The 25,056-nt window shown below is 35.9% G+C and overlaps 2 protein-coding genes and 1 non-coding gene across 3 annotated transcripts; 1 reads left to right on the top strand and 2 right to left on the bottom strand.

The window, feature by feature from the left end:
* Positions 1–2,998: 2,998 nt before the first annotated feature.
* Positions 2,999–3,105, bottom strand: LOC147477433 (small nucleolar RNA R71). Its single transcript, XR_015209946.1, has one exon. It is a non-coding gene; the product is annotated as a small nucleolar RNA R71 (small nucleolar RNA).
* An 8,920-nt stretch (positions 3,106–12,025) lies between these two features.
* LOC147477432 (protein FAR1-RELATED SEQUENCE 5-like) lies at positions 12,026–13,571 on the top strand. Its single transcript, XM_086586009.1, has 2 exons — positions 12,026–12,056; positions 12,244–13,571. Exons 1-2 carry the CDS (start codon positions 12,026–12,028, stop codon positions 13,569–13,571), a joined length of 1,359 nt encoding a protein of 452 aa, XP_086442135.1.
* Positions 13,572–19,985: 6,414 nt separating this feature from the next.
* On the bottom strand, positions 19,986–23,188 carry LOC147477431 (alpha-terpineol synthase, chloroplastic-like). Its single transcript, XM_086582801.1, has 7 exons — positions 22,909–23,188; positions 22,355–22,616; positions 21,378–21,753; positions 21,077–21,295; positions 20,852–20,990; positions 20,479–20,727; positions 19,986–20,400 (listed from the first exon to the last, which is right to left on the bottom strand). The coding sequence occupies exons 2-7, from the start codon at positions 22,563–22,565 to the stop codon at positions 20,068–20,070; spliced, it is 1,527 nt and encodes a 508-aa protein (XP_086438927.1). The 5' UTR covers positions 22,566–22,616; positions 22,909–23,188; the 3' UTR covers positions 19,986–20,067.
* Between the last annotated feature and the right edge of the window lie 1,868 nt (positions 23,189–25,056).

Here is a 25,056-nt window from a genome sequence, read left to right as displayed (position 1 = left end):
CCATGTACTAGTAAGAAATATGGAAAAGTCGTAGCAGCAGCAGCACCAATCCACCACACTACTAAACCACCTGCCACCTACACCACTACACCATCACACCAGTCCACACACACACACCAACCAGCACACTCACCACACTCCCACCACCAAGCAGCAAGCAGCAGCAGCTGCAACACTTGGTAGCAGCAGCAGCAGCAACAACAACAATAGTAGCAAGCAGAAAACAACACCAACACACGCAGCAGCAGGCAGAAAGCAGCACCCAGCACTCAGCAGCAACAACACCCAACACATAGCAGCAATAGTGCATCACCATACACACTGAATCCAAATCTGAGAAAGCAATGTCGTACACTAAGTACCGACTGCAATCCAAATGTTGTACACATGTACCGACTGCAAATACTACCATTGATTCCAAGTGTAACCAATACTAAATCCATCACAACACAAACTACAATCTCAAACCATACCATTTCCACTATCAACTGCTATCGACTCTCAACTGCTAAATTCCACCATCTGCCGACTTCCATAACTTTACCCCCACTTAAGTTGAGTATCTAGATGCTTAACTTGAAGTACAAACAATTAGAAATTACTATCCATCAAGACCACGCTTTATGTACACCATTCCCAAGCTAAAATTGTCACTGAGAACTTAAATCAAACACTTGCATAGCAATAACTAATCCACGTTCATACCAAACAATTAATGTACCAAACAATCAATGCACTGAGTTACTGACCATCACCAAAGCACAAGATTTACACCAGTTCACACCAACAATTAAAGTTATCTAAATACTAGACATAACATTAATCACCCCATTCAAGCACCACAAGATCCACAAATGTTAAAGAACCTAAATCAAAACCCATGGCTTACTAATTTCGTATCTGACAATCAATCAAACGTTTCCTCGCCCAACATTAACTAAAGTTACACCACAGCATACCAAATCCTTCAATAGTACTATGTATTGCAATTACCAAATCAGCGGAAACGAAATGCAAAATCAATACCCACAATTACCTTCTATAGCCCGACGGCAGTGCCACCCGGAAATGCTAACTATCGCATTAAACCATAGATTTCCAGTTTGAGTTATTTGAGTGAAAAATCGAGCGAAGTGAGAGATGCGAGTGATAGAGAGGGAGATGAGTGCAATAGATAGTGGAAAATATTTTTGCCCTAGTGGGAAAATTTGGGTGATTTTCCCACTGGCAAATGAGTTTAGGGGGGGGTGAATTCTCTAGTGGGAAAATAGAATCCCCCCCTAAACTGTGGGAAAATTTCATTTGTTGGGCAAAATATAAATAGTGTTTGCCACTACCTTAAATGCAGCCAAACACTGGTTAATGGTGCATCTAGTGGGAAAATAAAATTTGTCACCCCCATTTGCCACTAAACAAACACAGCCTTAATTTTATAGTTCATACTCAAGATGTAAAGCAATATTTTGAAATAATGACTGTCTAGTCGATTCCTTGCATACCTTTTAAATTGCTCTATTATTTTGAGGAAATCTTTTCTATGGGAATGCTGTAATTATTGAGTTTTAACTTGTTGAATGAAGGAGACGAATATGGGTTCTTTAGTTTAACTTGTTTTTCCAATTTTTTCGGTTTTGTTTAAGAGATCGGTTTTGGGTGTGGGGGGTGTACTAGATGGTGTGTAGTGCCCAAAACAATTGCATACCCTAATTTGGGTTGGGGTCTGCCCAACACAATTGTGTGTCTGTTAATAACAGGACCCTTATTAAAAACCCAGATTGTGGGCTTTATAAGTAGGTTTTTTTGTAACCTAAAATAAGATACGCTCGAACGGTTGGGCCTGATTCTCGATCACGTGCCAACCAACGTCGCCTTCTCCTCAAGCAGCGTGTAAGCACAGCTTGAGAGGTAAACTCTAAACCTCCTCGAAGCCCATGTAAGAGGATACCTTGTGTGTTCAAGCATGCTTACATGACTATTTGATTTTAATTTTCGCACTGCAATTTCAATTCATGCATAAGGCTGAACCCGAGCCACATAACAACCATTGGGAAGTCATTCCCCAATATAGATAAAACGGAATTTGCTTGATTCTTGAAGCCTAGACCAAACAATCAAATTAAATCAATCAACTAGAGCCTAAAGTAGTCACGCTCCTCTAGAAAATGACAAAAATATAGCCACAAGAATTTAGAGTAATAAGTTACCATATTCTGGTAGACCAACTTCCTTCCTCACTCCCCTCCCCCAGATTCATCGTGAGTGAGATTCTTGGTAGCACACTACTTGGTGAAGTGATTGTTTACTCTTTTAAGTCGTGTAGTAGATCCATCCTAGTTTCGAGCCCAATTGTTCGTTTGAACAGGGCATTGTAATTTATAGACCCAGCAAAGATTTTCAAAACTCCAACTTGCAAAAACGAATTTCGATTGTTTGAGCATCCACTACATCGTTTGCCCATTTTAGGTAGTTTTGCTAGTCTTGCTAAAGTGCATGATACTACGTTCAGGCTACGTTCAGACATTACAAGGTTTAGCGAGCATAAAACTTACTCACGTAGGAAAGCACGTCGTCCTAGAGAATCCCCAATTTCTCATCCCCCACCTACAAAGATGGCCAATAAAGTCGTGCAAGCTGAAGAGCCTCTCTCCAACTTCTACACATCGTTGCAAGATGGACCTCCATTTTGTATACGACTCACACCGCTCACGAACGAGTTTCGCATTTCTCCAAACGTGTTCAATCTTCTACCCATTTTTCACAGGTTTGAACACGAGTTATCGTAGAAACATCTACGCCAGATACATGAAGTATGTAATATTTTCCACCTTCCGGGCGTCACCGACGATCAAGTGAAGCTACGACTGTTTCCTTTCACTCTAGCTAGTAGCCTAGTACAAGTCACACATGGCTTCTTTCTCAGAAGTCTGATTCTTTCGATACATGGGAAAAGGTTGTGTTCTCCTTCATGAAGAAGTACTTTCTACCGAAGAAAATATAAAAGATAAGAAGCAAGATACAGTTCTTCAAACAGAATCCGAGTGAGACATTTTTCGAAGCATGGGATAGATTTTCTGACCTGCTCTATTCATGTCCTCACCATAAACTAGAAAAATCTACTATTGTCTAATGTTTTTTCAAAGGTCTTCTCCAAGAATACAAAGTAACCCTCGACATCATGAGTAATGGTAATTTTTTAGATAGAGGTGTAACCGAAGCTTTAATCTTTCTTGAAAACCAAGCAGAAAAGAGTACCCCATTACAATTCTAGAACAACCTAGCCCATTACATTTAAGGCTATGATCACTCTCCAAATGTGCATTTTATTACCTTTACAATGCTTCAAATATGCCCTTCTTACGCTTAATGAACATACAATTTATAGTTTTTGCTATATTTTGCAGGATACAGGTCATTTAGGACTTATATTCCTAATACATGCATTTTAGTGCAAAAAGGAGTGTTATCGACGCTGCTTGGGAAAATTCCAGCTTAGGAGAAAAAGTGCCAAAAAGTCAAGGTCAAAGTTAACGGTCAATAGTTGGGGACTCAAAACCAAAAGACAGAAGATCATGTCCTTAACCCAAAAGAACAAAGATTATGTCCTCAACTCAAAAGTGGGCATTATTAGCGAGCTTGTTCAAGAAGACACCTAAACCCTAATGAGGTGTCTTATTTCTAAAGGATGAGGGCAAAGTTGTAATATGTAAATGGTATAGTATATAAGCTAAAGTGAGAGGAGAGAGAACTTATTCTAGAATTAATCTTTGGTCATTAGGAGTAGATTAATAAGTTTTAAATTAATAGTTTAATTGTTATTTACCTTATTTTCCATTTTCATTACTTAAAGCTTGAAGCTTTGTTAAATTTTATTGGTTTTTTTTCATTCAAGTTGTGTTATCTTGTTTTTCATAACAATAATTCTTCAAAACATCTTTTATTTCATTTATTCACCCAACCAAGTTGGTTATACTCATTTGAATCAATCAAATGAGTATAACTTGCTAACCAAGTTACCTTGTTCATATCAAGTTCTTCATGCTTTTCATTATCAAATAACTCTTATTTCCATGTTTTCAATATAAAAACAACAATAGCTAGTTCTCAACCTCATTATAAATAAAAAACAAACCCAAAAACAATAGAGGAATCAAGAAAAAGGTGGGGTTTTCTCCATCACCATTCTTTCCACATTATATCTAAAATGAACAACAAAAACCACAACTCAAACCATGATCTATTAATGTCAGGCTAGTGGTATTTTTGAGGTGAAATCAGATCCAGAAATCAAAACCTTAATCGAAACCCTCACAAGAAAGATAGATGCCCTCACAACCAAACAAAAAGACCAAACCACTCATCCTGTCATGAACATAAATACCTCACCATGCAATTTCTGTTTAAACTTAAATCATATAGATACCACTTGTCCCTTAATCACAAACCTATCATCACTTCCACCAGAAGAAGTCCGTGCGTTCAATGTACCAAATGCACCATGGAGGCAACACCATAATGTCACATGAACTAATAATCCACAAACCCAACCACCTCCAGGTTTCAACAACCACATCAAACCACCAAATACATTCATACAAGAACAAGATAACTATAACAATCAGAACAGAGCATTGGTTCCATCCCAATTTAATCAGAACTACTAAAACCCACATATCAACAACCAAAGAGACCTAGTTCCAGTTACACCACCAACTAGTGTCCAAACAGATAAGCCCACAGAAATAATGATATCGGTCATGCAACAACAAACTTAAATCCCAGCATCCATGCGACAATCTCTAAACTTGTTAGCCCAAGGCAAAACCCAGAAAGGTGCGTTCCCTGGACAAGCAATCATAAATCCTAAACCAACAAACACAGCCTTTGAAGCAACAAGTGATGTGAACGAAGCTGGAGCACAAAAACTTATTTCATGAGTATTCCTGTCTACGAGGATTAAATCCTCTTTTCTGAGATGTATGCCTTCCCCTTTTCCTTCCATTCCATCTTTTTCTTAAAAAGGAATACAGCAATAAGATAACCAAACCCTCCATTTGGAGTGTGTGGTTGTAAGTGTCAGAGCCTTAGTCCATGTCTATCTCGCATATTATTTGTAAAACACTTTTTACTCGTCGTTTGAGTAAGTGTGAATCTATAGAGCGAGTATACAATTTTCGTTTTCTTTATTTTACACTTTTTTTTTTCAAAATAGTTGTTTTCTCCATTCTATTAATGCAAGATTCTCAATACAATAGTCATGTGATTTTCCAAAAACAAAATGGGCAATGGATTATACACAGACCAATCCCTAGAAAAAGGCAATTTAGGGGCGGTTTGAGATCAGTTTTTGCTTATTAAGGGTCGCCTATATCACTGCGCTATTCGCACGATTCAGGACATTTCATGTCTTGTGCAGTAAATCCCCCAACTCACGTAGCTGAAGCTCTGTCTGTCTAAATTGGGTTCACCCCAAAGCCAACACGAAAGTTGCCTGAGATTACTATTATGATTTGTTTTCAAAAAAATTAGTGTTTAGAATCACAGCTTTTGAGTACGAGTATCTTATAACATCTCTCTATAGTTTTCAAAACTAGAGGATATAAAAATGAAAATTATATGCCCCGGAGTAACCAAAATGATACCGGATTCATGTATAATTTTATCTTCTTGTCAAAATCTCTATATGGTTAGAGATATCTTTGCTTGGCAAAAAAAAATAGAAAAAGACGAGACATCTCCAAACGAGAATTAAACAAATAGAGTATCCCAAAGTGATATTATTCTCTGTTTAATTCTATCTTTTGCCTCCACTTCTCTATTTGTCTCGAGAATCTGACGTTAAAAGACTCAAACTTGTACAAAATTTCAAACATTCTCCCTTTCTTTTAAATTCTCAAAATATCTCCCCTTCTCAATCTCTCTTTCTAAAAACTTTCAAAAAAATTCCAAAAAAGTCTTCTGTTAAGAACAAAAACCCTCCACCTAGCAAGCCTAGATGGATCAATTTCAATGATCGTGTGCAAGCACTTCCTAGATAACTGCAACTGAAGATATGGACACATATACCAAAAACCATTCCTGGTTTGGATAAGAGTTCATATGCACGTAAGAGACGAGCTATGAGAGAAGACTGGTGCTCGAACTGTCAAACACCAACTTGCCTTGGTCTTCAACCTCATAGTGAAAATTCAGTTTTCAAGGTTTTCATGTGCCAGCCACCTACTCACCGAGCACAACTGAAGAGAGTAATCCAACCATCTGGTTGGGATTGACTCAAGATTTCAAAAACTTGAACAAGTCTTGGGAATCTTACTTAAAATGACCCACCTTTTTAAAATCAATATTCAAAACCCAAAAAAATCAATTAAAATTTTTCCTTCCATTGTTTGTATATATTTCTCTTCAGTTCTTTTTCGTTTCTTTCCTTTACCTGTTTTTCATCCACCTGCTGCCGAGCAAGCACGCGCTACCGAGCCAGTGGACTACTTCGCTGAAGGTGCCACTCGACAGTTCACTCAGTCCATGAACGGAATTCATTTCCTCCATGAGGGCCAAAGGATTCTGCACCAGCAAGTCCACCTCAGACAAAGGCAGCAAGTCATTATAGCGGCTCAGCAAACCCTCAGAGAGGAGCAACAGTGTTTCCAGCCGGAGCAGCGATGTTTTTCAGCAGTGTCACAAGGACACTGCACAGCATTAGAGATGCACTCCCGCATAGTGATAAACATTCTAAGACCCGACGTCAGCGAGAAAAAGGATCTTCTCGATGTCATGACAAGTCACGTACGGATTCTGACTAGGCAGCTCCCTAGTGTCCGTATAGATAGTTTATGTTTTATTTTCATTTTGTTTGTTTTCTTTTCTTTTTGCACTTATGTATAATTATAACTATTAGTATAATTTTAATATCATCTGCTTGTTTTAATTTGTTTCTTATGCGGAATTTGGTATATAAGTAGAAGGTAATATATATATATATATATATATATATATATATATATATATATATATATATATATATATATATATATATATATATATATATCATGCCAAAAAAAATTCATTTTTCGTTTCTGCATTACATATGTTTTCAAAAATACAAAACCCAAAAATTTCATAGTTGAATAATTATGTAAATCATTAATTAAATAAATCATGTATTTCTCGTTTTATATCAAACAACCCACGCCCCAAACTTATTTAGGGGTGATATTTTTTCATTATGAAAAACAGAATACAGGTGTATCGTCATTTTTGCTCATGTTTCTATGGTAATGTCTTTCTTTATCTCTTCATACTTTGAGGACAAAATATATTTCTATTTGGGGGTGGTATAGTAACATTTCGCAAAAACTAGACAATTCTTATATTAGATATAGTAATATATTTCTTCCTTTCTTAAATAAAATTTCAAAAAAGACCAATTTTTATTTTTATTTTCTGTTTAGTATTAAAAGCTTTGTTTCCTTTTCTATGATGAATAAATAGTCTAAAAGTTTCATTATAGCAATAGAGTAAGGATTCGTTCTTCGAACTTAGACTAATATATGTACAATAGTTTCTACTTCTTTTCACGAATGGCATGCATAAGCATTTGATTGTATATAGCAGTGAGTTTTCAAGACCAAGGTTATAACAATTAAGTTCCATATCCTATGAGAATCTAGCCAAAAGCTTCATCTGAATGATTATTGAATGATGACACAAGGGATGTCCGGATAGAAATACCACACGTCCACTTGCTTGATCACCATGTCATATCCTAGGAGAGAATTCAGGCCCTTTTTGGATCGATATAGCCAAATAAACATTAAAAATCCAAAAAGATAGTTTTCCTCTAGTTACTTTTGAGCCTTCACAATTTTCTAAAAACTTTTTTATTTTTCGCCATAAATTCCTAACCCGTTACAACACACAATAAAAAACTTACCAAGTTGACGAGTTGAGAATTGGATGGATATCAGAAAAAGGGAAGAGAAGACCTTGTACAAAAATAAATCAGTTAGTTGCTTCGAAAAGAAAAGAAAGACCCATCAAAAACCAAAACTCCAAGAAAAAAATCAAAGGAGTGAGAAATCAAATCTCCCAAAAGTTCAAAATCAAAAGGAGACGATATCATAAACAAAAGAAAAAAAAGAAACAAAAACAAAGTTAGAACTCCCAAAATTCAAAATCATATGGAGTCACAAATCCAAAAGGCTAAAGAATGAATCACAATTCGGAAGCAAAAAACAAAACGAGATTCTTCTCTACTTACAAGTATCTTGAATACCGAATTTCTCAACTTATCATATTTTGTTTTTTCCCTTTCTTTTTCTTTCTAAACCATCACCCTAGCCCCGTAACTCCTAATAAAAGACATCTAACTTGATTAGGAATAGGATAGTGTGATAGTAAGTGGCAAGTGTAATCAATCGACCACGGTTTCATTTGGATGTCATTCGTGTATGTGAGGAATATAAATGTCCGCTGCATTTGAGAGAATGAAACTTGAGTGAATCTATCAGAGAGTTTGTGTTTTAACACATCCCTATGAGAACCCACCTTAAGGACGCTCTCCAAGAGTTTCCGAAACAACTCTGTTTTTGCATTTCATTCCTCATGTTTGTGCATTTATCTTTAGATGATTAAATAACTATATACATGCTATTCTAAGTTCAAAGGAGTCTGTCCTTATTTTCCGCTAATGAGATGTATAGGCTTCTGAGAATAAATAAGGAAACAAGACCTTTTGTACTAGATAGAAGAAGTTTGTGAGTAGCTTCTCTGGAAAACTCTCATAAGGCTTAAGGTTGTCCACTAGGGAATTCCTAGTGGTGTAAGGCCTTGTTGCATATGGTCAATACAATCGCACTCTACGAAAGGAGATTAGTATAATAAATAATAAATCACTCATTTGTGATCTTAGTTTTTTCTCTTATCCTTGTTTGAGGACAAGTAAAATGCTATTTAGGGGTGGTGATCAGCTCCCAAATGTGCGTTTTATTATCCTTATATTACTGCATTACAGCCCTTCTTATGCATAATGAAAAGACAACTCATAGTTTTTACTACCTTTTCAAGTTACAGACCATTTCAGACCACTTATCATAAAAGCTGCATCTTAGCGCCAAAAGGAACCTTATTAACGCTTATTATGAAGACTCAAAGCTACTATGAAAAAGTACTAAAAAAGTCAAACTCAAAGTTAAAGGTCAATGACTCAAAACTAGAGAACTAAAAGTCACGTCCTTAACTCAGAAGACCAGAGATGGATGACCTTGCTACAAAAAAAGACTTGCTCAAAACCTAGCTTGCTCAAGAAGATATGAAAAAGGAAAAGCATAAAACAACATGGTGAGGTGTCTTGATTATAGAGGGAGAGGGCAAATCAGTCTTTTGTAAAAGTAGGGGTATAAAAACCTAAAAGTAAGAGAAAAAAATGCACCTAGACTTATTCCAGTGTCATGTAGGAGTAGTGTAATATTTATTTTCAAGTCATTTACATTCAAGTTTTGTTTTTACTTTTTGTTCTTCAATTCAACCTTTTTCATTTCAAGTTTATGTTTCAATCTTGGCTTAATTACAGAAATATACAACGTACTTAGATCCTCTTAACACTTGTATCAACATACTATTTTTTTAACACTTGTATCAATATACTATTTTCGATTTCACAAAACTAGCAATTTGTTAGCATTCGCCAGTTAAGTGATGATGTGTCCATTTATTTTCAATTTTCTTTTTTCGTATTTTCCACCCAACATAACACTAGGAGATGATGTGGCAAAATGTGCAACCTAAGCTACATTCCATTTCATAATATCGGTACCACGACAATTCAAAATTTCATAAATTTTAGCTAATTCGAAATATTTGGAATTTCAGCTACTTTCATTCTCCCTCTCCTCAAAAGTCAAAATAATACCCCTAACAACAACAAAATGGGACCACCACCACCATCTTCTTCATCGTCCTTAAACAAAAGTTCTCAAAGTTGAGTTCTTTTAAATTTAAGCCTAGTGGTAGGAGATCGGGGCAAATGGTTGTACCACCTGAGAAGTTGAGGTGTTCAATTTCGTTGCAGCTCATGTATAACCCTGTCATAATCTCGTCTGGGCAGACTTACGAGCGAGTTTATACTTTGGAACTTTACGAGGGAAGTGGTTCAAATTGGAGGTTGTCAAAGAGCAATACGCCTGGAAATCTTGGGAGTTTTGAAGATATTTTGTTTGCCAACAATGAGATGCATGATTCGCCTATGGTTGTTATTTTGTGTCGACTTTTCCATGAAAATGAATGTACAATCGGGAGGGGTTTTCTTGATTTAACCAAGTGAGTAGTTGGTTTAGCGGAATTTCTTGATGATAGCCAGTTTACAAATGTTGAATCAACTTTGGTTGCTCTTGGGTGTAAGGAATGTCTCGTTCCTTTAGAAAGTGGAAAATCTGTTGAAAGCAAAAATTTGCAGGAAGCATTGTCAAGATGTGGTGTGCTTGTAACTGAGAGAAAGAAAACTGAATTTAAATCTAGGGATTTGGTGCAGGATCTCAGTCGTCTTGTCAAAGGCTCAATTGAACCTGTTCGAGATTTGGTTTCTAATATAGAGCTCGCTTCTGCGGCTCTTGGGCATTTCCATCTTATGCAGAATTGCTAGCAGATGAGAGGATGTGAACTGGACATGTTTGAAAGGTACAAGAACCTACTGGCCATTTTAAGTGAAGGGAAAGATATGAATCAAAAATGCCAGGTGGTACCGATATTATGAAATGGAATGTAGCTTAGATTGCACATTTTGCCACATCATGTCCTAGTGTTATGCCGGGTGGAAAAAAAAAAATTGAAAATAAATGGACACATCATCACTTAACTCACAGACGCTAATAGATTTCTAGTTTTGTGAAATCGAAAATAGTATATTCATAAAAGTGTTAAAAAATAGTATGTTGATACAAGTGTTAAGAGGATCTAAGTACGTTGCATATTTCTATAATTAAGTCAAGATTGAAACATAAACTTGAAATGAAAAAGGTTGAATTGAAGAAAAAAAAGTAAAAACAAAACTTGAATGTAAATGACTTCATCTCTTGTTTTTCCTTTCTTAGTCAACCTGACTCCTCTATGTGCACCCCTAAAAGAAATAGTTGGTGAGTGTTACCATCGTGATCGTGTCTAAAGTTGGAGCTTTGAAGTTGGATTAGGGTTTTGTACATAGATTAGGATTTGGTTGTTACGGATTAAGATTTGGTTATGGATTAGGGTTTGAACTTGGAATTTGAACTTTGAAGTTGAAATTTATATGTTTGAAGTTATTTTGTATGAATTTCAATTTTGAAGTTATGTATATGAATTTGAACGTGAGTTTGAGATTGAATTTGAATATGGATTTGAACGTGAGTTTGAATTTGAATTTGAATATGGATTGATGTATATGAATATGAATTTGAATATGGTTTGATGTATATGAATATGAATTTGAAGTTATGTATATGAAATAAGTTATGTGAATTTGATCCAGTGTTTGGATATGAAATGAAGAAAATCAAAAAAAAAATTGCAAGTTTTTAGTCCAAACGACCCAGTCAGGTCGCTTAGAAGTGCTCAAAATGGTCTTAAGCAATCGTTGCCCGAGAGATTTGCCTTTAACGACCCATGCAAACCGCTTGGCTTTAGACCTAAACGACCCCATCAGATCGTTTAGGTATGCAGCCAAGTGACCCCGCCATGCCGTAGACATTTGCCTTAGACAACCCCATCACCTTGCGAGATCATCTCAAGATCGTGGCCACTCACCTCGCGAGATCATCTCAAGATCTAAGGGTCTATAATAAAACAAAACAAAAAATAAAACCAAACCAAATTAAAACAAACAGAACACCTTTGCAAGTTCAAAACCAGGGCCAAACCCAAACCCTATTGTATTCATCAAACCCTTAACTAAAAACTAAGAATTTACTCTCTCCACTAAACCAGCAAACCAATTCTTACCAATTCTCTTCTCCAGCAAACCTTTAAACTCTGTCCAGTTTCCCGCCAACTAGAAAGAGAGATGGAATCGACGACAACATTGAATGATTCAGGTGAGCAAACATTGATTTTTACATACTTATATTAAACAAATAGAGTTGTTTGCATCCTAATTATATTGCCAAGTTATATTTTGAAATTATTTGATGTTGATTTCAAACTAAAATCCTCAAAGATGATTTTTTTTTTTTTTTAATACTTCTGTAGCTTTCAACTGATTATCTATTGTGTTTTCTATAGAATCAATTGACGACATCTTTTTTCATTTTAGAGTATCTGAGGAAAATGAAAATGAGGCCGCTTCGTCTTCTCGTCCAACTCGAGACGACATAAACATAATTGATAGTGAAAAGATTCCGTATTTTGGGATAAATTTTACAAGTCTGAAAAATGCGAAACAGTTTTATATAGACTACGGAAAAGCATTGGGATTTAGTGTCGTTACTCGAAGTACCCAAAAAAGAATTCCACATTCAAACGAAGTGATTACTTGTCAAATGACTTGCGAGCATTTCGGGACTTACATAGAACGAGTGAAAAAAAGAACAAATGAGGGGTCCGAGAAAGAAGGAATAAACAAGAGGAGAAACACGAATACGGTGAAATGTGGGTGTTTAGCAACAATGAGAGTGACAAAACAAGTCAGTGGATTATGGAAAGTGGTGAAGTATGTTGGTGCACACAATTACAACCTTGTTAGTCCGGCAAAAAGGATGTGCATGCCTGTTTGCAAAAATTTGCCTGTTGCAGCTAAGATGTTGATTGACTCATTTCGTGATGAAGGGTTACCTGTGAATAAAGTTGTTGATATACTTGACGAACCACAAAATGGTTTTTTTGATAGAGATTGTTGGAACCACTTAGGTCCGTCGAATGAGTATAAGAAACCTGTCAAAGGTGATGCTACCGTGGTGCTAAAGAAAAAGAGTATAGAAGATCCTAATTTCTTCTACGCAATACAGATGGATAGTGAAGCACGGGCAATTACTTTTTTCTGGGTAGATGGTCGTTCATGTATGCAGTTTCAGTATTTTGGTGAGGTTCTTTTCTTCGACACCACATATCGCAAGAACGTATATGAAATGCCATTTGCACCGTTTACTGGAGTAAACCACCACATGCAGTCAATCCAGTTTGGTTGTGCACTCCTATTGGATGAGACAGAAGAATCTTTTGAGTTGGTTTTTCAAATTTGGCTTGCAGCCATGGGTAGGCATGCCCCATCTTCAGTCATCACAGATCAAGACAGAGCTATAACGGTGGCTATTGTGAAGGTTTTCCCAAATACACGACATAGATTTTGCCTATGGCACATTTTGAAGAAATTCCCTAAAAAACTTCCATATGTTTATTTCAAGAAGTCATCTTTCAAAAAAGCTATCAAAATGCGTATTCGGAAAACTTATATTCCTAGTGCTTTCGAAACGAAGTGGAAGGAATTGATGTCTACATATGAGTTGGTGGAGAATGAATGGCTCATAGGACTATATGAGATTCAAGAAGAATGGGCACCGATTTATCACTTGGATACTTTCTATGCTCGCACTAATACTATCGGGCTTTCCTAAGGTATGAATTCTTTTTATAAGAATTTTTTCCGTTCAACTACAACTCTTAGAGAGTTTGTGTTAAAGAATGATAGGTGTTTGAGTAGAATTGTTCAAAGAGAAAAAAGAGAGGATTATACTACAGAACAGTCGGATCGCATCGCCGATAGTAATGTCTTTCTCTTGAAAAGTGCATCAAAAGTGTATACGAGGAATGTGTATGATAGGTTCAAGAAAGAATGTGAGAAAGCTCGAGCTGAGTATGTCTTGGATGATGATGAAAAGAATAGTAATGGCTACACGACCTACACGTACAAGTCTCAAGCGGTAGGTGATCAGCATCAGTGGAAAGTGAAGTTCAACTTAGCCACAAAAGAAGGTAACTGTGAATGCAAACTTTTAGAGTTCCTAGGGATACCCTGTGGACACCTTGTAAAGGTTTTTCAGTGTTGTGATATAGAGATACCCGATCACTTTATTCTAAAGAGATGGATGAAAAAGGCTAACAAATATAGAGCTGAGTATGACGGTGGACTAGTAAGTGGCCATGAGAATTCTGAGGTTCTGAGAACTACTCAACTTCAGATGGTTACCAATCAATTAGTCTATGAAGCAAACGGCAGATGAGACTTACCAATTGATGTTGAAAAGATTGCAAGAACTATCGTTGGAGCTCAAGGAAAAAAAAAAAAAAAAAAACTAATGACCAGAGCAAGATTTCAACAGGATTCATGCATCACAATGAAAACTCACAACCTGCAATTGATGCCTCTAAAGTATTACTTTAATCCCAACATCTTAGAAACTAAAAGAAGGAAAAAGGAAGTGAAGGTTTACAAAAGTAGTACTAGAATCAAAGGAGTTTCGAGAAAGGCATTGCAAAAGCTACCAAAGAGAAGACAGGTGAGATGTACTAGTTGTAACCAGGTTGGAGTTAATCACGACAAACGCGAATTGTCGTCGAAAATCCAAATAAGAAGAAGGGGATAAGTAAGTAAAGTGATTTCCGTAGTTTTCATTCATTTCTAGCTTATAAAATTTTCTTGTTTGGAGTTCACTGTAAAATTGACATTTGTCATCACTTTCTTACTTGACAGTTATTGATGAGGAGATTGAGGATGTGGACGATCATAAAGATGATGACGACGACGAAGATAGAGATCATGATGAAGACAACGAAGATAGAGATGGTGAAGAAGTTGAATTTAAAATTTTAAGTTATAATCATTTGTGTTTGAATTTGAAGTTATGTATATGAATTTGGAATTTGAAGTTATGTATAGTGGGAATTTGAAGTTATGTATAGTCGGGTTTGAATTTGGAATTTTAAGTTAGAATCATTTATGTATGAAGCCGGGAAGTTATGTGCGTTTGAAGATTCCATTTGACCTCGTACCCACATCCGTTGGTAGTTCTCGTCGCGACATTTAGTTGTGGAGGATTGGCGGATATAAGCTGCAGGTGACCCAACTGACGGACCACCCTACAAACAGCATAAAGCTCCACAACACCATAAAATCATATAAAGCCCTCAAAATAAACAATATCATCCACCAGGCGTAAAGCTCTAACATTGTTGTAGGGCCACCATTCAACCTGTCATATGAGAAGTTGAATAAATTAGTAATCACATACTCCAACCATCAATTAATCAATAAAATATTAAACAAGTCCATATACTTACCATTAAACAAGTTGTCTTATCAAGAAATTTTCGAAAACACTACAATGCATGTTTTGCGTTAACATAGTGCGGAGCGGAAATTGAGTGCCTATGACATCGAGGCTGTGCCAACTCATACTCCAAGTTTGGGATTGGCTCAACCGCGAAAGTACCGTAGATCCATGCCTAGATGAGAAAATGCACACACAATTAAAATACTAATAAGATAAAAGGTTAACATATAAACAAAAATACTAAATATTTTACTTGTAGGAGAGTGAAATAGCCTAAAATGCCTTTGACTTTGCCACCTGTGGTAGCCCCAAGACCACGGTACAAGTATACAAGTATTGCTACACCCCACACATAATCTTTGATCTCGCTAAACTTCAATAGCAACCTCAAGTAACAAATTGGCATTGCAGTCCCAGACTTGTCAGGGAAGAGAGTACATCCAAAAAAAAATAACAAATAACCTCTGACAGCACGTTGTACCTCTACCAAAGTCGATGCCTGCTTCATAACCCCTTTTACTTTAATCGCGCTATCATGCACCTTCCCAGCCATGTGATGCTTCAGGAATTGTAACCTTACTTTTGATATGAAGTGGCTGGCTTCTAACTCCTCCTTAATCGCTCCCAACGATATATTAAGAGGCGCGGTTAAGAATGTTCTGAGTTTGTTCCAACTTCATATCAATGTTCCCTTGCACGGCTCTTCCTTTGATCGAGACTCCTAGGAGTTGGGAGACATCATCCAAAGTGATAGTCATCTCCCCAAATAGCATATGAAATGTGTTGGTCTCCGGATGCCACCTCTCCACAAACGCAGAGACCAACACTGAATCCTGATGCTCGTATACTCCCATCACGAGATCATACAAACCCGTTCTTCTGAGCTCGTTTTCAAATCTAGGAGAGTTTTTAAATTTTGACTCCAGATTCCATTGATTTAACTTGGTTAGGTGTTGACCACACTTCAAAACTCCGCGCTCCTAAAATAATAAAGACAACAAAGAGTCAATGAGGAGAAGATTTAATTTTGGAAAAAAAATAAAATTAAAGTACTAATTAATATTAATATTACCTACCCCTCCCAAACATCGGGAGCAACGCGTACAACATAGTCATACAACAGCTGGTCCTTGACATGTCCTCGCACTCTAGTCAGGCCACCACCATATGTGCCTAGTTGGTACTCCTTGTCTTTCTTCGATTTTCTCTCAAAAGTTTGAACAGGACATACCACCGGTGGCTCCATTATTTCCTCATCATCATCCTCTTCCTCCTCATCATCATCCTCTTCTAAATCATCGTCAACTTCCTCCTCATCGTAATCCTTTTCGTTCCCCTCCTCATCGTCGTCACTAGACTCTTCACCATCTTCCCCTTCCCCTTCCTCTTCCTCATCACCATCAGCATCCTCCTCTTCCCCTTCCCCTTCCCCTTCCTCTTCCCCTTCCTCATCACCATAATCATCCTCCTCTTCACTATCACCACCATCTAAATTCTCAAGAAGAACTACATCGACATCCTCATCCTCATCTATATCATCATCTAAATCTACGTCCTCATCTACAATAGGAGCCCTTATTTCTTTCTTCCTTCTTCTTTTATTTTTTTCTACTACCTCTAAATCACCTACACCTACTACATTACTCAGATCAATGGCTTCTCGATCCCCTCTACGGGCGGATGCCGACGTGGCCCTTCCTCTTTTTTTTCTCAAAGGGTCAAGACGACCCAAACTACTACCGCCACTAAGCAATTTCTTCAGCACCTATGTAGATGGTTTTAAGCTTACATTCTTTGATCGAGGAGCCATTATTACTACAAAAAATAGTAATAAACAAGTATTAGTAACAAGGTAATTTAAAAAATAGTTGTTGTCTTCGGAAAATGACAACAAAAAAAAAACGAACATAACCACTCCAAATCGAAGAACAAACAAACATAACCACTCCAAATACAAACATAACCACTCCAAATCGAAATAACTTAGAAATATTTCTTCTTTCCTTCATTTTTTCTTTCGACTCCAAAACATTGTTACAATTAATACAATGATACAGTGAATTTGATCCAATACAATCGATTTGCTACAACAAGAAATCTAGCAACTACTAATCTACTGAATGGATAAAAAAAATGCATGTTCATATACAACAAAATTGGGCACAAGTGCATAACCCTAACCTCGTTTGCAATACAGGGTTTCTGGATACATCGAAATCAAGTACCACGTATAACAATTTTCTTGTTATACGAATACGATAAAACGAAGACAATTAACCCGTCTTGTTATACGAATACGATAAAACGAATTTTCTTGTCATCGATAAAACAAATACGAAAACAAAATATAATCTATTAGAGAGAGTTTCAAATATTAACAGGGACGACGAAACAAAACAAGATGTGTTATTTCAATGGAATTTTCAAATATTAAGAGCATCACCAATGGGATTATGTAAAGCATTTTTAGTGTAAATCTAACATCCTACACTTTTAGTTTAAAAATGTGTAAACATTGCCTTGTAAGACGAATCCAACTTTGATTGAATGGCATCAGCCAAAAGTTGAATTCCAAATTTGCATGTCAAAGTTCGTGGCAATTTGAAAACTATTACAATGAAGAATCATACCTTTAAGCCACCAATTCCGACCATTCCAATCACCTATCACTAAGTTCAAAGCAAAGCCTTCAAGACCACTAGTATCCCAGTTCCTACTTCCTTCTCTATGCTCATTAGACTTCATAAATGATGCAGCTCTCCCTTTCCATTGCTCAACAAAAAGACTTGGCTCTCCTCCAATTACATTCTACACCTCAGCATTCTTAGACCCATCCTTAATTTCCTTCAATTCAATATTATCAACTGAACCAAAAGGTATCAGCTCTACATTTTCAACAGTCTTATTCCAATGACAAACCAACTCAAAACTACCGCCATTTGGCAGCTTTAAAATTCGATTATCACCTCTTTCCCAATTCAAACTCTTGTACTCTTGTCACTCTTCACAACAACAAATCTAAACTCAACAAGTTCACCTCCTCTTGATTCCACTTCACAAACCCACCCATTCTCAGTCCAATTCATCTTAAAACTTTTCTTCCATGATCCCAACTCCTTTAATGACCCAAACATTGCCACAATCTCACCAAACTTAACTGGTGATTCAAATGAACCTTAATCTTAACTTTCCCACTTCCTTGTTTCGACATATTTTCTCTATTAACATATTTTAGTCATTTGTCATTACTTATACATAAAACTATCAAAAGGGGTTAGGCAAAATTGAGGAAAGGAATGAAATATATACTTTGAAGTACCATTTAGCGAAGGAAACACCAGTGCAAGTTGATAAAATGAAATGAAAATTTGGTTTGATAAATTTTGATTTAAAGAACTTTTCCAAGACTCATTGCTTTCAATCATCCTCCTCATAATAAAACCATGCATAAACTTTGCAAGTTTACGATCACACAACAAATAACAAGCTTCACTCACACTAAGCAATATAACCGAATCGACTTCAACCCCTTGAAAACCCATCTTTCTAAACAAACCCAACCCATCATAAACCCGTCCATTACGAACATAACTCGATACCATTGAGCTCCAAGCTACAACATTCCTTACAGACATTCCATCAAACACTTTTTTAAATGCATCTAAACTATGAAACTCACTATACATAGAAAGCAATGAAGTCTCAACAACTCTATCAAATAACTGAAGTCCACTTTTAATTACCCTACCATGAAACTTACAACCAGTATTTACATCACTAAGACCTGAACAAGCTTTAAGTACAAATGGATATATAAATGTCTTACAAATATAAGGTTGGGCATAAACCATTTGATGATATAATGAAACAGCTTCTTTTAAAGAGCAATTCCAAACATAATTCTTAATGAGTACACCTTTAATTGTAGGAAATGATAACTAGACAATCACTTTGAATAACCACAAACTTCAATACATAATGAAATAGGCCACAAGAACAATTGGGATACAAAAAAAAAAAAAAAAAAAAAAAAAAAATAGCAATGCAGGCTATGCAAAAAAAAATGAAATTTTTTTACTTGCCTGAAGCCTGAAGACGGCAATGCGGCTTGAACTCTATTTGAGAAGTAGAAGACTCAAGTGGATGAGATTTGGAGTGGAGTGGGAGTGGGTGAGACTGGAGATTTGTTTTTGTTTGTTATAAATTTGGTTTTCGTTTTTTGCTGGTGGGCGAACGAAGGGTGTTTTTTTTTTTTTTTTTTTTTTTTTTGTGCTTAGTGCGCGAGATTGAGAGTGGGCTGGAATGGGCGAAATTGGGAGTGGGCGTATCCCTCCCCATATATATATATATCAGTCCTTCTCTAAAAAGTAGCTACTTAAGTTAACTTAAAAATAAGTACGTAAATAAAACTTCACCTATAAAATGAATTCAACCATAATATTTTGTAGTTATGAAACACTCATCATAAAGATTATCTCCACAAAATTTCAACGCATTTGGAAATCTCTAACATAAACAAAAATTGTTGTTATCTTTAAAAAGAAATATAATGATCCAGAAATATTGAGTTTTTGCAATCATTTTTTGTCAATGTTAGAGGTTTCCAATGAAATAAATTTTTGCTGAGATGATCTTAATATTAAATATATCATATCTACAAAAAATTAAGGTTGAATTCATTTTCTAGGTGAAGTTTTACTTACGTACTTATTTTAAGTTAACTTAAGTAACTACTTTTTAGAGAATTACTGATATATATATATTCCAAATTGTGCATTTCAACTTGATTAATGTTTACTCTTCACATATACTATCATCAATTTAACCTCTAGATGATTAATTAATTACTATTAAGTTCAAGAGACTCCGAAGATTCCTTATTCTGGATTGTAATTGGTTCAATTAATAGTCCTGTGACACGCTTCTTGGCTTCATGGTCTTGAACACTAACTCCATCTCCGTTTTGATAAAAGGTATGAGCAGCCCTTGCATGATTAATAGCAATATTAACAAATGAACTTTTGAAAGGTGAATCATAGATCGATTTGTTTAGTTTCTTCCACACATCTGAGATTAGACCTTTAATTTTGTCACGAGCAACATGCTCCGAAGTATTTGCCTCGTGCATGTAACATTGGATTGCTGATAGTTCATCGCCACTCTCCAGTTCCGCCTAAATCAAATATCATTTTTCAAAGAGGTTAGAAGCGGAAAAGTCAACAAACATTCCAAAACCGTATAGTCTACTTACTGATGAAGTTGCTAGGTCATTGCAAAGCCGGAAAACCATGGAAGAGTAATATATGAGATCTGAATTTCTGTCTAAGCATTCTAATATGTCATTTGTTATGAGTTGCTCTGTTCCAAAAAATGCATGGACTAGACCTACGGTTGTGGAAGATGAAACCCATGCATTTTCCAAGTATTCGCTGAGCGATGGTGTGTATCTCATATAACTCCATTCTGCCTCCACCAACATTGCTTTACAAAACTCTGCCCACTGAAAAAAGGAATAAATTCAGCTGTACTTCTTTTTTGGTGCTCAATAAATTCAGCTAGAGACGGATTACAAATTTAAAATGAAAAAAATAAAAATTAAAAAGTAGATTAAACTGATGCAATACCGCTTTCTTCAACTGTGGTAAGATGTTAAACCCGCGTGCCTTGTATTTTGTATAGACGATGTCGTTTGTTGTGTTGAAAAGAGCCAAGAAACATGTTATCATACAGTCTGGAAGTTGTGCCAATGCCGCGAGATCCCACCTGAAGGAAGCTTTTCAGTCAGATACCAATTAAGCCTAATCTCTTGATTTAGATATGAGCCTCCGCAATATTATGTAGACCCCAACCTTTCTACGGCAGCAGTAAAAAGTTTAAGTTCTTCCAATGAACCATAATTATCATAAAGATCATCTAGCGTTAATATGAAACAAACAACTTTAGTTATCCATTCCCTACAGCATAGGTACTGAGGTCCATAAGCAAGTCCAACAGACCATAAGAAACCCTCTACCAATCTATCCCTTGCAAAGCTCAGTTTGTTGGATAAACCAAGATGTTTCCACCACCTGATAGACAACAAAACGAGTAAAGTATATGATCTACTCCAGACATAAATACCAATGACAAGAGTGCTCCAGTAATTCTTACCTAGACATATTTTTTTTAGCTCTTTTTTGGTGTATGGATTGCAACATATTAAAATCCAACTTAGCAAGTTCAAGCAGGACTGGATTCATTCCCTCTTTGCTTTGATATGCATCAATGTAGTATCTAGACTCTAACCTTGGCATCCTCCAGTGCAAGGGAAGCTCCAAAGAATGAGTCACTTCTTCGGCAAGGCTTCGATCTATATTACCATTTAGAAGCTTTAAATGTTTAGCTGTGAACTCTTTGGCTTCATATAAGATCTTCTCACCTTCCAAACAAAGGTGAGAAGCTTCATATAAAGTCAGCATTCCCTTAACATCTTGACACAAGCACAGATTGAAACTTCCAGTCTTGTCCTTGAAGTCATTAAACGCATCTACCATTGACATGAAATAAAGTAAGGGGTAAAAAGGTTAACATGAGAGTGAAACCAATGTGCTCTGAGTTCTCCGAGGAAAAGAACCACAGACTGCGCAACATTGGGAAATGCTTAGGTGTTCAATAACGTACAAAGAAAAGAATGAGATTATGTTTTAAGATACCGCATGAAAGTTCTCTCTCTATCTATCTAGTTATATATAGTTGGCTATTACAGTTAATGACGTAGCCGAAGCGATATTAAAAGTTCATTAGAACATTAAAGAAATAAATTAAAACATAAATTTATTGATAATATTGAAGACTTTATTACAATTTTTGTCCATGAAACTCTTTATATAGAGAATTTCATCAAATCATCTTAGAAACCTATGTATCAAAACACTAAGAAACACTTTCCTAATCTATCTATATCATAATAGTAACCTTCTAAGACTACTAGAACTCACAAACTAGACTTCTAAACACTTTTAAATTGTACTTAAATAATAAAAACGAAAATAACTTGTTTTTAGTAAATTTGGATTTACTAAAAACAATTAGACAATAACCATAGACTCTATGCTGTACATCAGTTAACGTGTGAAGCAACGTTTTACCTTCTGAGACCTTAAAACCATGTTGTCGGAGGAGTTTGAAATACAGGGCCGTGGAATGTAAATCATCTTTAGGACATGCATCTTTGTTGATGCTTAGGGTGTCCAGTATTTTGTTAATATCTTTTTCAAAGTGGTATCCAACCCCAAGCCTGTTCAAGTCATCGATCAGTTCCAATTTAGTTAATGAACCCACTGTGCCATCAATAAGCATGTCTTTCACCTCTTCTTTGAGCTTTTCAACTCGTCTAGCGCATGCCTTCTCCTACAAAGTTGAAAAAAGTTTTCCTGTCATCATCTTAAACTTTGGAATATATATTCCTTATGTTTGAATTGGTCATTACGACTAAACTAGGATAACGTACTCAAAGTTTACACCAACTTGTGAATCAAATTATAACAAAACATCTTCCTGTTTAGCAGAAGTAATTAAAATGCCAATTGAACAGAACACATAACAGTATAATGTCTCAAGTATATGTCACCACAATGATACAAACGGAGAGTAAGTAAATCAGGATGCCAAATGATACAAACGGAGAGTAAGTAATAGTCACCTTATAATCAGTCTGCAATGACTCGAGCAAATCAGGATGCCAAATGTTCTTTTGGTATTTCCCTGATTGTTTGAGTTGATTAGTTTTTCTGTACTGCTATCATTACTACTTTGAACATGGCAAGTCACCCGATCACTGGTAATATACCTTTGATTGATACTGTTACTTGGTGGCAACAGAGTAGAACTGTTAGTGTGGGCGACGAAGAATTGAGACATTTTAGTCTTCAATGAACTTCAACTAATTATTATATATACACTTATATATTTGATGTATCAGAACTTCATAGAAGGTCTACTTATATATACACTTACGAAGAAGAAATATCAGTAGTATTCCATCAACGTGAGAAATAAATTCATGGTTATGTCTTCCTTTTCATGTCTCACAATTAGGTGTCATCGTACATTACACAACTACGATTGATGCTACACATCAATAACGACTATGTATTTCTCCACCATTCATGCAAATCACCTTAGGATACACAAAAATCTTCGATGTTTTTTTACCAGAAGGTTTCGGAAGACGTGGTTGCTGTACTGACCTACTGTGAAATTGGGAGAGAAACAGTGTTTAGAAAACCGAACTGGACCGGTTGTTGAACCTGGGTCCGACAGAACCGGTAAATTTTCTGTTTGGTTTGGTGAAAACCGGAATTTTTGTTGGACCCTCGGTCTAAGCTAAACCAGAGTAGAACCAGTAAACCGGTTCAATTTTAAACTAAGAAAAACCGGACCGCCAAAATATAAATTTTTTTTTTCTTGAAAAATGGATAGTGTGGGGGGGTTGAACCTAGGGGTGGAACTTGGGTCCGGTTAGCCCAAGCATGATAGCTAAAACCCAACTTTTGTTGGTCCTGGGCTAACATTTTAGATCCGTTGTCGGGGGCTTGGTCTTGTAAAATCAAAACCCGACTCAGTTTCAGATTGGAATCGGGTTAGAATATCAAATAACCGAAAAACCCTAGCCCCATTGCACACACACACACACACACACACACACACACACACACACACACACACACACACACATATATATATATATATATATATATATATATATATATATATTTATATTTATTTTATTTTTCTATTATGTTATATTATTTCCTTATAATAAGGATTTATTCTTGTCAAAAATAAAGTTGAGAATATCAATTTAAGAGAGATTAATTGAATCATGTTAGTTTCTCTTTTAAATAATCAAATCCCTTTGATTTAGTTAGAATATTGAATTTTAGTGTTATTTATCTCTTAATTTATTTATTTGACAGTGAAAAGGTGTTGAGTTCTTTACTGTTTAACATTAAAATCCGAAAATTTTGACCAACCTAACCCAACCCGAGTTGAGTTTGGACTGAAAATTTAAAGACCGACTAGGACTTAGTCTCAGGCTCAGATTGAAACATTTGAAACTCGAGTTAGACCTCAACCCGATCCAAATTCCACCCCAGTTGAACCTAAGTACCTAACACCTAAACAAGGTAATCCTCAACATGTTATTATGTATTTCTTGTAGAATATTTCTATTATATTTTGATTTATAATACCAATTAATACTGAATTAAAACATGTATTTATTATTATTATTTTTTTGTAATTATATAATTTATTAAAAAATTTACTAAATAAGCATCAATCAGTTCGACCGAGTCGAATTATGGTTAAACCATTTTAACAAAAAATAGTTCGATTACCAGTTCGGTTTTCAAAACATTGGGACCAAGTTTTTTTTTTTTTGGTGAACTCTAGACTTTGTTAGCAAAGTGTGAATTTGTTGCACACATAATCACCTTGTGTTGTTGACACTCTCTGATATCCAACCACGTGTCAATCTCATTTCACCACTAAAACTTTTACAGTCTCTCTCAGCCCATATCTTTTTTTTTTTTTTTTTTTTTTTGGTGGGCCAACATAAGACTAAAAAAACAAAAAACAAAACCGGCTCAAATAAACTCGTGTCATCAAATAAGGCAATGGTTAGAATCGATGGACAGCTCCATGGGCTATGTAGAGATGTGTCTTTTGAGGAATCTTGTAACATGTGATTATGTCACATTTTACTTTTTATTTCTAGTACGATGTTGGGACCCATCTCCTAGGATACCTATCAATAATTGCACTATTCATTCATCCTATACCTCAA

This window comes from Coptis chinensis, chromosome 9 (assembly GCF_015680905.1).
Source record: "Coptis chinensis isolate HL-2020 chromosome 9, ASM1568090v1, whole genome shotgun sequence".
Classification (NCBI taxonomy): domain Eukaryota; kingdom Viridiplantae; phylum Streptophyta; class Magnoliopsida; order Ranunculales; family Ranunculaceae; genus Coptis; species Coptis chinensis.
The sequence above is the reverse complement of the archived record's forward strand: the minus strand, read 5'-3'. Positions and strand labels throughout refer to the sequence as shown.

Bases quoted from the DNA above. Each gene is read 5' to 3' on its own strand.
- LOC147477431 (XM_086582801.1), bottom strand. From the start codon at position 22,565: ATGCTTATTGATGGCACAGTGGGTTCATTAACTAAATTGGAACTGATC. The intron at 20,991-21,076 runs GTTGGGGTCTAC...AGCTTCCTTCAG, and splicing joins TTTACTGCTGCCGTAGAAAG to GTGGGATCTCGCGGCATTGG. The intron at 20,401-20,478 runs GTAAGTAGACTA...TATTTGATTTAG, and splicing joins ATGACCTAGCAACTTCATCA to GCGGAACTGGAGAGTGGCGA.
- LOC147477432 (XM_086586009.1), top strand. From the start codon at position 12,026: ATGGAATCGACGACAACATTGAATGATTCAG. The intron at 12,057-12,243 runs GTGAGCAAACAT...TGTTTTCTATAG, and splicing joins GACAACATTGAATGATTCAG to AATCAATTGACGACATCTTT.